The 14,388-nt window shown below is 34.3% G+C and overlaps 1 protein-coding gene across 1 annotated transcript in view; it reads right to left on the bottom strand.

The window, feature by feature from the left end:
* The window catches only part of syngap1b (synaptic Ras GTPase activating protein 1b), an 88,459-nt gene that overhangs the window by 26,720 nt on the left and 47,351 nt on the right, over positions 1–14,388 (bottom strand). Inside the window, 10 exon segments of the mRNA XM_079444231.1 lie at positions 3–15; positions 86–287; positions 1,247–1,483; positions 3,617–3,761; positions 3,851–3,995; positions 5,207–5,542; positions 6,320–6,559; positions 7,824–7,922; positions 8,382–8,535; positions 12,639–12,760. Coding sequence (XP_079300357.1) covers positions 3–15; positions 86–287; positions 1,247–1,483; positions 3,617–3,761; positions 3,851–3,995; positions 5,207–5,542; positions 6,320–6,559; positions 7,824–7,922; positions 8,382–8,535; positions 12,639–12,760 — 1,693 coding nt within the window.

The raw sequence follows: 14,388 nt of genomic DNA, 5'->3' as shown, positions 1-14,388 counted from the left end.
AGACAGGAGACCAAACTGATGACCGATCACAAACGGAAGTACACAATCACACTCATCTTCATCTAGATTATCAAACAGCATCTACCTTGCTTAGTTGTGCCATGACTTCCCACAAAAGACTGTGGAGGATCGAGAGCTCCCTTCCCAAGTCGATGTAGCCCTCAAAAGCAACTGCGTTGCTCACACTGTCGAGATTGGAGATCTCGTACAGGAACTGCTGCATGGAGCCCCACTCCATCTCTAAAAACTCATTCATAAAGCACATGTACTCCTCCTTATTGCCAAACCTGTAACACAGTGAAGAATCGATAAGGACACAGGGCTCAAGACAATGATAATGATGATAATGTGAATGATCATCATCAGTAATGGCCGCACAGTTTGTAATAGCTAAATGGTTAACGATCTGGGCCGACAACCCAAACGTCATAATTTAACCCATAAAATTGGTTTAAATTATGGGGGTAAAGAGATCTCCATCACCATCTTGTCCTTGAGTACACTTAAAGTTAAGATGACTGTCCCAGATTTAAGTGTTTAATATCTTGGTTTGGATGGAAGAATATAATTTAAAGCACAAATATCATGAACACAATTAGGGATGCAAAGATATTTCAATTTTGGCTGTTACGGTAACCATGATATTTATTTGTCAAAATAAATTATAAATAAAACACCAGAAACTAAAGTCATTTACTTTAAATCTATCACTTTAAACTAATTAAATCAAATATAATTTAATATCAAATTAAATTATATTTGCCATCAACTGATGGCAAATATAATCCAAACATAAAATTAGGGAAAATTAGAATGACCAATTAAAAATATTTAAATAAAATAAAATAAAAAATTATAAATCTGTTGACAACTAGTTTGGTTCCATTATATTATGCATCTCAAAACAGAATGGGGAAAATGAGAATGTACAAAATAAATATCCGATGAGGGAAAATAAAATAAAATGCAGAAATAATAAAATAAAATGGTACCAATACATCATGTAGTTCAAATCAGAATGAGGAAAATGAAAATACTAAATTGAATATCTAATGTGGAAAATTAAATTAAATTAAATCAAATCAGTTGATAACCAATATGATCCAAATGTATCATGCATCCCCAATCAGAACGGTTACCCTGCTGAAAAGACCAGCATGAATGCAAGTTCCTGTCCTCTCATAATACAGCAGAAAATGATGACATGGTAATAAAGTTAGAAGACCTTAGAGAAGTGTGTACTGACTTTGAGAAGTTTGCAAGGTTCTGCACAACTTTGGCTATGAGGGTGAGTGTGCGTGAAGTCTGCTCATCAGGGTACTCCTGCGTGAGGTTGAATAAGGATGGCGACATGACGGCTGGACACAGGAAGCGCAGGAAGAGGGAACCACTGATCAGTCGATCTGCAATGTCCTCTCTTCCCCTCTCAGCGCATCGAACACGCCAGGACGCAAACACCTCTTTCAGTTCTCTTGGAAACGCACTGGGAGAAACAAATAATACAGATTATTTCCATTTAGATTTAAGCAGCTGGTGCAATATCATATTTTTCCTGTCCCTTAATGTACAAGATATTAAAATAAAAAAGGCTGAAAATTCATAAAGAGGGATAATGTCAATTGTTATCAATTAGTTTTCTCAATATTTAATATAAATTTCATCATGCAATATTAAGAAAGATTTTTAAGGAGATCTCCAATCATAGCTATCATTAAAAAGTAGTTTTGTCTTTAAAACTCGAAAGTTGTAAAAAAATATATATAAATATAAATAGCACAATTAAATGTATAAATTCAATTCAATATTGCTTTATTGGCACGACTGTAAAAAATAGCTTGAAATATATGTGGAGAAATATAATAACAATGAAAATATCAAAATAATAGAATAAAAAAACAGGCTGAGGGTCACTGTGGTGGACAGTAGGGAAACACACTGAGGTCAGACATAATACACACGTTACACACATCACACACACATTCACCTGCTGTCTCTCAGGCTGTGGCACGTCCACACGTATCTCGCAGCCAGTGCTGCTGTCTGTCCCTCTCCTAGTATTATCTTTATTTGTTCCTCTTCAGCCATGGCTGTAAAGTTCTTTATGATGTTTGTGAATTTGTTGCTGTATTGATTTAAATTGGTAACAGTGAAGGAGAAAGTGTGTCTCTGTCTCGATCTCTCCTGTCTCACAGTGAACACACACTCTTTGCTCTCTGGGTAACCAGCTCTTTCTGTGTCTGCCGGTCTCGATGGCTAGTCTGTGCTCACTGAGCCTGTACTTGGTCAGGATCTATCTCTGCTTTGTGTCTCTACCACTCTGGAGATATTCTTCTAATTCATATTTTAATTTTATAGTTCGATAGAGTTGTAATATACTTTGTGTTTTGGTTTCTTGATCCCAATGTTCCAGATATATATTTTTAGATTGTTTGATGATGATTTATTTTGATGTTTGAGTGAGAAGCAGTGCTGGTCTGAGACTGGTTAGTGTTAGTAGAGTTAGTCAGGTTAGTAAGTCTCTGAACCAGCTGACTGAGTGGACTCTTTTCAGGGTTCAGTTCTTGGGTTTGTAGTGCTTTAAAATGTAGCGATTCTGTGGGACTTGATTTTAGATGCATCCAAAATTTGAGGGATCTTTTTTGTATATTTATAATCAATGGGAAACGGGCTAATTCTGCCCTAAAATTGGAAGCGGTATTTCAATATTTTTGATTTTTTTCTTGATTGCATATAGAGCTCTTCGAGCTTTATCTTTGAGAGCATTCATTATATATAACTGAGCATAATTTTCACTGTCCAGTGGTGTGGTGCACTTAATTAAATATACATTTATTTATTTATTTGTTTGTTTTTGGATGACTAGAAAGTTCAAACGAACAACATTTATTTGAAATACAAATATTTTGTATAATTATAATTTCTATTAAAAAAATTATAAATTCAATGCATCCTTGGGGAGTGAAAGTGTTTTTTCATTTATTTATTTTTTACATAAAACTTTTACTGGTAGTGTATAGCAAAAATATTAAGCAGCACAACTTTATTTCAGTGATAATAATAGTAATAAATATTTCTTGAGCAGCAAATCAGCCTATTAGAATGATTTGTGAAGGGTCATGTGACTGAAAACTGTAACAATGGCTGCTGAAAATTCAACTTTGCATCACAGGAATAAATTACATTTTTAAATATATTCACATAGAAAACTGTTGTTTTAAATTCTAATAATATTTCATAATATTACTGTTTTTCCTTTGTTTTTGATCAAATAAATGCAACCTTGGTGAGCACAAGAGACATCTTTCAAAAACAGTAAAAAAGAGTATTCCAAACTTTTAAAAAGTAGCATAAATTTTAAGCTAAAATCTTTTATAAATAAAACATTTACAGAGATTGTGAATAGGAAGACTTTAACTTTTAACAGGAAAAAACAGTAAGGGATCATTCATGCTGTTTATTTATTTGTTTGTTTATACGTAAACGTGCTGTAGTCATGTATTTGATTACTGCATTACATCTTGTAGTTTTTCAGCATTTTTAAACACGAGTTTTACAGATGGCACATCGTTTTAAAAATGGCCCATGAAGGATGGTCTATGTCAGCTCTGTAACTAACCAATGAGAGTTGACGATTTTGCAGAGTGCGAGCTCACAGCACATCCGGAGGTTGGCTTGATGTTCGGCCAGCACAGAAGGTGGAGTCCTCATTGGGTCAACTTCACAGTTCTCCTCTGACTCATACAGCGCGCGGATAAAATCACCTGAATCCAGATGAGACCATTAATACAGTATGTGAACATACAGCAGCTGAAACCACAACAACTCTCCAAACATTCTGAGGAAGTCTCACCTAAAACGTCTTTGAGGTACTTATGTCCGATGAGTTTGAGGTACTCTTCTATGGCTTTGGTGGCCAGGGTGTTCTCTCTGAAGATCAGGTGCTCTCGATCGATAAATCGGTCCACCTCACACATCGCCATGTCTGAGAGAAAATCCTTGTGCAGAGCAAAAGAAGAGACATCTGTAATCGCTTCAAAATTACCTTCATATTATTAAACATAGCTGCCTTGTTGTCTACTGTCGACATATGGAGACAGTCTCCAATTCATGACAGAACCAAATAAGTGCGTGATTAGGAGTGCTCTACATAGACAGCAACAGTGTCGTTATTGTTCATAAAAACTACAACTATTTAAAGTTGCTTTGGTAATTGAAATAAAGTTGAAATAAAATATAAATAGTAGATAAAAAACGTAAACCTTAAATGAAAATGAGAAATATCGCCTTCGCAACTACGAGAAATAAGTTAACTATTAAACTACATTTTAAGTTGAAGTACTGACATTGCTAAATCTAAAAAAAATTATATTTTTAACATTTATAAAAATAATAAAATAGACAAAAACACATAGCATAAATTAATAAAAGTAAAATAAAATAAAAATATTTTTAACATTTATAAAAAAATAATGCATTGACAAAAATACATAAATTAATAAACCTAAAACTAAAATAAAATAAATATATAATAAATATATACAAATAAAAGTTAATATTAATAAATACTATAATAATATATAAATAATACTGTGTGAATACCCAAAATATTAGATAAAACGGTCTATTTTTAATTAGAGTACACTATTTGTGCAATAGTTTTTAACATTAAATGAAATATTAGCAGGTCCACATCATTTCTTTTCTGCATTTTCTCTGATTTAATGGATTTAAACATGGTAATGTGTTGCACACACATTTTGATTCTTCAAAATGCAAACATAAAATTACACAACATATAAACATATTAGGTAAATTATTAAATTTTACTCTATAGTTTATTTTTTCAATAATTTTCTCAAACATTAGCAGGTCATTAGCAGTCTCCTGTTAATTTCGTTCTGATTTATGGAATTAAACATGGCAAAATATTTTACATGGAGCAGAAAGAATCTAATTGGTGGCTGAAAATAACTTTTCAAAACAATACCTATTTCTCTCAACTCATCCATCAACTATTGGATTTACTTTAACTCAGTTTGGCACAATACATTCTGGGATTCTCTTTGTCACAAAATTTTGTTGCCAAATTTACGTCAGGAGCACATATATGAGGTCTTAAAATGCTGTCTGATTAGGCAGCTCACTAGGCTTTGGAACATACTAAACAGCCTACATGCAAACAAACATTATTCAAACAAAGTGGTACCTTGGCCTTCCCTGTGCTCTGCAGGATGTGCACCAGAGCACAGGCCACTTCCTCTTTGCTCTTGACACTCAGCAGCGGCTCCAGAACGGCACACAGCGTTCGGTAGTTGTTGGTCACATACTCTGCAAACTCTTTATACAGCTCCATCGGCAGGATGCTCATGGTCTGAAAGCGTGACTTGAGCCGCAGGGAGGCGTTGATGATTTTGCCCCCTCCAACACCGCCACCCTTGGCCAGGGCGCTGGGCTGAATGACGGGGTACCATTGCTCCACAAACTGACGACCAGTGATGCTGGAAATGGGAATGCTGACCAAGCCCAGGTATGTGCTCTTCTCCTGTTATGATCAAGAAAATTGATGAACCAAATGATGATCATTCACCGTATCAAGAGACATATCAAAGGCTCATCTTTTCATCATTTTAAATGGCAATTGCCTTGAAGCATTATTTGCTATCAGTTTTTCGCTAGTCTATAGGAGTCATTTCTATCATCAGAACATATTTTTATATGCACACACTTACAAATTTTAATAATTATTAATTTATAAATAATATTAAATATAAATAAAAATACTGTTAATATTAATATACATTATATATACTGTATATGTTGTAAAAATATAATATATATTTATTCATTATATATACCGTACTCACATACATAATGTATATTAATATCCATTTATATGAGCGTAATATTTTAAATAATAATTCATTTATAAATACTACACACTATTAATATATTAAAAATATTAAAAATATAATAAAGTATAAATTATACACACACACACACAATTATGAATATACAGACGTGTGTGTGTGTGTGTTGTGAAAAGTGTTATATATATTTATTATATATTTGTATATTATATCTTTTAACTTTTAAATTCAGAAATAAAAAATACTATTAATATTATTTTGTTATATGCTACAATACATTTTTATTATATATAATGACATTTATATTAGCATAAAATATATCCATACATTTTTAAATATATTTTTATAATACATTTAAAATACATATTTTTTTAATATTTAAATTTTATTTGATATGCATGCATATAGTCTTTAAGTCTTCATTTTGAGTTGTAGCTATCAAAAGAGTTTACCTTGCGTCTTTTCTTGTCCGTCTCTTTGTAAAGGTGAAGGCGGAGGTTACGGACAGCTGGCAGGTTGTTAAACTCAAAGTGCTCACCCCAGAAGACAGTATCGGTTCGGGGTTTGCTGGTGGTGCGGGCGTAAAGCATGTCATCCAAGCACAGCTCACAATAATAGCGCTTTTTGGGTGGGAGTTCACGGGCCTCGATGATCCACAGCTTCAGAACGTTGTCGACGCGTCGACTGTTGTCCTGAGTGTGGGAAATACAGACGGTAAAGCCAATACAGTCATATGTGCACCATACAAACTGCAGGTGAGGGTGGTGAGAGGGTTTGCAGATCTTCAAATGTGTCATCAAGCATGCAGACAGACAGCAGAGACTGCAGTGATTTAATGATCTGAACTACTGTTAGTCTAACACCTACAGCGTGTCTAAAGTGCTGGACGGTCTCACAGAATGATGAGTCATTAGAATCATCAAAATGCCATTTTCTACTGGCAATCACAGATCCACTAAATATACCCTGAAAAACTGATTTCCAACGCTCTGGTCGATCCATTAAAAAATAAAGTGACGATAAATTCTACATGCTACAGTAATAGCCTCAGATGGTTATACTATGGTATTCTGATATATACCATGTTACTGAGTGATTACCACATTCGTATACCAAGGTTCTTCAAAGATACAGAGGCAGACTGACATAAACCGACCAATCACAGTGCGTTCTTTTTACATGCTGTTTAGAAGGGGTAAATTTGTAAGACTAACAAACTATGTGGAAAAACATAAAAATAATGACAATTCACTGAACAGCTGTACAAAAAATACAACTGAAAAAATCTGAAAAAAAACCTTATTCCTATGGTACATGTCCAAAATCATGGTATTATCATGGCACCATATGTTCAAATCATGTTTTTTTTTTTGTCAGTGAGTGCTTCAGTGGTTTGCTGTGAACTAATCAGTGATGCACATCTGTGCTTTTGTCTATAACTTCAGAAACTTCTTCAGCTAATCAGCTAATAAACCAAACTAATGAGCACCCTGTCCTCGTTTATTGTAATATTGACAATGCATCTGTTCTAAGACTGAGCGGGCTGATCATTTTTGGATGCCTATGTCATGTTCTCCACGCAACACGATTCAGCCCAAACTCCCGCTGCCTGAACATCTGGACGAGTCAATCCACAGCGCTCTCTTTCTAAAACCCACCCATTCAAGACCTTCACGACAGACACAGCCAACAGACGACTGCAGGAGAATCCAGTATTCTGCAATGGCCTTTGGGATATTATCTAAGCATACCAGATTAAAAAAAGAAAGCCTTTATTTCATTATAAGGCAGGACAGCACAGGAAGCCTTTTCAAGTTCATTCAGGATTCCCACAAACAGCAGTAGAAGCTAAAATGAGTGTAAAGATGGAGATGACAGGAGAGGTTGTTACTGGAGTTGACTGATGCAGTCATGGAAGAAGAGAGTTCCTCTTTTCTTTTTCTTCTTTACACTCACTTTGTTTGGTTTGACAGCTCTCTGCAGATTCTCTATCCATTTGTCTCGCTCCGCAGCCGACCGACAGGCAAAACACTTTGTTCCTGAAACAGTTATGACCTAAGGAAAGGAATAATGAGTTTCACTATTTCAACCATCAGCGTAATTATAATGATAAGAAAGAGCAACAAAATTCCACAGGGCACTGGAGTTAATATAGTCATGTATTTGATGATTTAAGATGAAATGTGTGATTTCTAAGACCCTAGTGGCACCAAGTGAAACTTCACAGGTTTCATTCATTGTTTTTCATTTCATAGAATGACAGAGCAATAGATAGAATGAGCGAACGATAGATAGACAGAATGATAGAACGATAGATAGAATGATAGACAGACAGAACGATAGATAGAACAATAGAACGATAGATAGAATGATAGATAGATTCAAAAATGTGAAATTGCATAAATATGTGAAAATCACTGTAAGTTTTTTATGCTGTTTTTAATAACCATCTGGTAGATTCTGTAAGGATCATGCAGCTTATGAGTCTGAAGTATATAGTTTGCTGTAGATCACCTCAAAGCAGTACTCCTGTCCCAGAATACTGGAGTGAACAGGCTTGATGACCGCATCTTCATCAAGTGTCAAATCCAAGGCCTCGGCTGCGCTGCTGGGAGACAGCAAAGACTCATGGGAGTGTGATTCTTTGAAGCTCTGCATCAGACGAGTCCTGTGAGGGAGCAAGAACAGCAGGTCTGAGAGAGGAGACGCTCACAGGTTGAGCTTACATCACACGCCTACATGAAGAGGTCATTTGATATTACACAAGTCAACTTTCTTCAGAAGTCCTTTTTCTGTGATTTATGGAGAACGACATCAGCGTCTATCATCAATCCTGAGATAAACCATTAGTGATTGAACACTTGGGGGAGAACACAATAGCGCTGAACACAATTTGCACATTGCAAGTTTCAAACATGAAAATGCTGAAAGTGAGCTCAACTACACTGCCTATCCATATATGAAAAATTCTATATTGATTAATAAAAAAAATTCACAATCATCACTTTTTAAAAACAAATTTAATATAAAAAAATAATGCTAAAATCATCTAAAATAAGCCCAGTTTAAAAAAAAAAGGAGGTGTTGTTTGTGAAGAAAAGACTGACAATGGCCTAAATACCCAAGGTAGAGTTGATTTCAGTGCATTTTTCATTCAGTTAAACTGGATTGTGTGTAATAAGCGAATAGGATGAAAGTTTTTTCATTAAAATAAAATGCACAAACACTGTTTGGTTTAGTTTATAGAAAATGCAAAAAAAAAAAAAAAAAAAAAAATAGAGCTCAACTATGTTGCACATTTGGATATATGAAAAATATTCTACATTGATTAACAAAAAAAGTTGCCAAGTATTGTTGTTTTTCAATGAAATTATGTTTCTGTCTGCTTTCCACAGGTGGAAATGTAAAAGTAACACTTTTAAAATCACAAAAATGTTTTTTATTTTTTTTAATTTTTTTATATAGTTCTAACATTTTTGGAATAAAGTACTACAGCCATTTAAAATGATCTTAATTTACAAAAAAAATAAATGTTTGTTAATGAAAATACAGGTGGATTTGATTTCAGTGGTTTAGTTGAATTGTGGTTCATTAGTGAATAGGACATAAGTTAAAATAACATGCACAAATGTGGTTTTTAGTGTGTAGTTTAGTGAATTCAACCCTTAATATGTTCAAAAAGTTTTACTTGCATACATCTAATCAGTCTCAGAACAAATATGAGTATAACAACATACACATTTACCTCGCTGTACCTGCAACCACCCCCACACACAAACACACACACTCACTCACTCACTTCACCGTTTACAGCCACAAACCCCTGAAAGAGCTGAAGAGAAGATTGACAAGCTTATCATGAAGTACCATTATATAAATATCAAGAGAAAATGAATGATAAATTGTTAGATCCCTACTAGTGATGTATCGCTTCCCCTGCGTCTTCTGAGACTCACTGTATATGTATACATTCAGCCTCACAGCGTTAAGTACATACAGTGTGGGAGAGAGAGAGAGAGAGAGAGAGAAAGAGATGGAAGGCATAAAAATAGACCCAAAGGAGTGAGTCAGAATGAAAGAAATGATAGAGCGAGTGGAGGAGGGAGGGGGAGAGAGAGAGAGAGAGAGAGAGAGAGTGAGACAGTGAGAGACTTCTCAGTGGAAATCAAAATGTTACATAAACCATAGGAACTGAAAGGAGGAAGACAAGGATGGACAGACAAAATGAAGGACTGAGATGCAGGTGTATGTGCAGGTGAGATGTAACAAAGAGGACAACAGGAAAGTGATGGAAAAATGACTCTTCTGTTGCAAGGAACACAAAAGGAGATGTTTAGCAGAATGACCAAAGGAGCTTTTGACCATGCAAGGAAAGCAGAGACTGCCGAGCAACAAAAATGATATTGAAGCAACAAAGAAGTACCATAAAAGTAGTCTCATGTACTCTAGCTATCATAAAAAAATACTATTTATTATTTCAGTCTTTTTACCACACCAATCAAATTAATAGTTTATTTATTTATTTGAAAATGATACATTTATTTAGCAAGGATGTATTAAATTGATCAAATGTGACAGACATTTATCATGTTACAAGCTTCTATTTATAAAAGAATCCTTTAAAAAATTATCATGGTTTACAAAAAAAAAAAAAAAAAAAAAAAAGTAGCACTGTTTTTACTATTGATAATAATGAGGCATAATTCCTGATCAGCATATCATCATTAGAATGATTTCTGAAGGATTGTGTAAAGACTGAAAATTCAGCTTTGCCATCACAATAATAAATTATATCATATAACATATATTAAAACAGAAAACTATTTTTTCTGTAATATTTATTGCATTTTGTAATATTATTTCACATTACTGTATTTTTATAAAAAAAATTCTTGGTGAGCATAAAATACTTCTATTTGTGGGTTTTCAGTGTATTTTGATGAAATAGTATTTTTAAAATAAATATTTATTTTTCATTATTATTTTGTATTTGTATTACCATTCAAAAGGCAGTTAAATTACATTGCAAAATAATAAGTGAACATCAAAAAAAAAATGCAATGAAATGTCAAACTGATCAACAGGGTGCACTTGATTTTATATGTCTTATCTTGCACTGTACATTTTATTATATTTTTTTAACATAACGATCCTCCTTTTATGTTTGGCTTTTAAGCAGGTAAGGAGACTCAAGAGCAGGCAGCAAGAAAGAAAAGTGGGATTATTCTTCTTGAAAAGCTATTTATTAACTGAGACGAACAAAGACTTTCATTGCACAAAGCTATCATATGAGTCACTTTTATGGAGCTTTTCATCTTTTATTCAGCCTGACAGGATAAATCCCCATGAACTTTTATTTGTATGGGAAAGAACCACTTGGACATTTTCCAAAGATCCTCATTTTGGGTTTGGAACGACATGAGGGTGAAGAAATGATGAAGTATCCCATTCACATCTACACAAACAAGCTTTTAGGACGAGGTCAGTCAAATCCAAAAGATAAGTGAGTTTCTACACTAAATTCCAACGTATAATTGCTGGCATATCGAATTTGTGTCATATTTAAATCATCCTGACTATCAGTTCTCTTTGAGATCAGGTGGATTATATCACAATTACATCCCAAAATGAAAACCAGCATAAGAAACGCAGTCTTTCTCTGAGACGCTGTTCACAGCACTGAAATTCTGCCCCCACGCTGTCACTCCAGCTGTTAGACTGCATTTGTGCATCATACGATAATCCAGCTCACTACCATTCCAGTTAAGGGCTGAATCAAACGATTATATGAAAGTGGAGTTGTCTGTTTGAATTACTCAAAACGGTTGGCAGCACGGCCTTCATTTCAAAGCTACAAGCTACGCAGCGAAAACTCCCTCTTTGAAAAGAAAACATCACTAAAGCTTCCCTGTCCAAACTGAGCAGGAACTTCAAAAACCACGACATGCCTTTTTCTGGAAGACCACAGGCTGACCGTGGGTGAGCGTAGAGCTCTGAGCATGAATAAATGAATGAATAAACCATGATGAGAGCACCTCAGCACCTGTCGGGATGCTTGAAGACGGATAATAAGGAACTAGAGAACGTTCCAGATTGAGAGATATTGAATTGGAGTCAGTGTTGCCAGATTGGGCAGGTTTGAATTTGATTGTGCGGGTAAAATTTGGGCTGGTTTTTGGCCAGTTTGGCAGTTTTCAAAACATATAAATTGTATAGTCTAATTGGTTAAACAAACCCAAGTGTGCATATATAGCCTCCTGTATGCATCCAATCAGTCATCACGACGTTACTAAACACACGCACATTGCAAAGACGACTGGTGCTGATGTTGACGTTGCGGCCGCACAGCCATTCACTAGGGATCAACAGACAGACGTGATGATTCATGAGCGACGGGTTTTTAGCACGATAACGGATCTGATTTTAAATATATAACTGTAAGTTACATAATGCCTATATATAAGTTCGATGGTAAAGAGTGGAGATTGTTTTAACTCTCAAAACGGGAATTACACCTGTTGAGGGAGATGACATGAAGGCTATATCACTGCAACTCCGAAATAAGAGCACAGTTAAATTATTTAATCAAAATGACTAAAAAGAATGACTGGGTCAAAAGAACCCAATCGCTGGGTTTGTCCATATTTAACCCAGCATTTTTTAGAGTGTGGGTGAACTATCCTCATTCACAGCAAAAGAGGCTTTGAGGTGGAATATCATGACACAGCACTGTTTCTGCATGTGGCTATGGGAGGAAGAGTTAGGACGTACCGGTCTTGGTCGGCGCTGCGGAAGCGAGGGAGGATCATGTGGCGGAAGCTGCTGGTTCGGTCCAGTTTGGGCTGACTCTTGGCCCGTTTAATGGACCCCTTCAGTCTTCTACTGAGGAAACTCTGAGAAAAAGAACAGACTCTGAATTAATATGCATGACCACAGAACACAAACCTAAGGAATGGATCATTTGGATTGCATAGTCAGATAATTGAAAACATAAACAGAGGCAATATTTGCCCTCATGAAGTGACTTGCACCCATTTAACCATTTAAAACATACAGTGTGCAGGAAGTTATGTCAAGTTATACTTTACAGTTAAAGTATCATAACATTGAAAAAATACATGTTTCATCTTTATCCAAGCATTGGTGATAATGACAAAAAATAAAAAATAGACCCAAAAAATGTAACTATTTTTGAATAAGATTTTTATGCAATAAAAATAAATATAAAACTTTTATATGTATTTATATATTTGTATAATATTTAGTATTTATATACTTGTTTATATATGCACAATTTATACATATGTACTACATAAATATTAAAATTACTTTTTAAAATAATTGATTATTTTATAATTAATTACATCAAGTATTATACCAGCTTTTACAAAGCAATTCTTTAGTATATGTATTATTATATTAAAAAGACAAAACAGAATAAAGTTTAAAAAATATTTTATAAATTAAATTTGTCTGTGTGCAAATCTATTTATTATAAGTATTAAAGTTACTTTTCTTAAAAAATTGATTATTTTTATTAATAATAATTTAAAGTATTATAACATTTAATGAAAAAATATTTGTAAAAAGCTATTTTTTATTATATTTATTAATATTATTATATTAAAATGTCAAAACAGAATAAAGTTTAAAATTATTTTATAAATTAAATTTGTGTGTGTGTGTGTGTGTGTGAAAAAAATTATATTATTATTAATAACATACATAATTATAAAATTAATTAGATTTGCAGATTTGCAGTGCAACTGACTGAAATGATTTTCCTTTGCTGGTGGCAAAACACTCCAGCAATGTTGCACTATCCACACGCAACCAATAGTGGGAAGTGTTGCCTCATAAATATTTCCTGACGCCTACAGTAAGAACAGACTGGCAACAGCAGGCAAGAGGTTCAGGCCACAGCAGAGTAAAAAACTAAACAAAAAAAACATCAGATCTCACTGTGTTCGTAATGCTTTCATAAGACGTGAAATCTCAAGATAAAACCTAAAAAAAAAAGACACAACCCATCAACAGAAGAATGTTTAGACACAGCAGATGAAGCTGTGAAAACGCGTCTCCTCCGTGATAATTATAGTTTTTGCAAGGCAGCAGTGTACTGAGGAATATTCCTCAAACATTTTGGCTAGGGGGCTCATTTTAAACTAGTAACCCTTAGCAAACTTACGCAATTAAATTCAGCCCAAACTACTCACCCAACTCAAACTGTCATTCAACCTGGTTTCATCCTCAGGTGTGCTATCTATTTTTAGTTTTTGTAAACTTACAAAGAAACTTCAGGTTACATTTTGAAAATCTCCCATTTGGAAAGCTGTCCTAAAGCCTAAAACGTACCCAAAACCATCTGTTTTTTCCTTCAGGAAATGCAAATCTAGTCAGTTCTGCGGTCCTAAATGAGCTGTTTCTTAAGCAGAATTTAGATTAATTTCAGAAAGGACTGATATTAAGACACTTTGTGGTCTTGTGTCTCCATGAAAGTGTGAATAATGTATTAAAAAGA

Source organism: Barbus barbus (assembly GCF_936440315.1).
Source record: "Barbus barbus genome assembly, chromosome: 21".
NCBI classification, from domain to species: Eukaryota; Metazoa; Chordata; class Actinopteri; order Cypriniformes; family Cyprinidae; genus Barbus; species Barbus barbus.
This window is presented reverse-complemented; position numbering and strand designations above follow the sequence as displayed.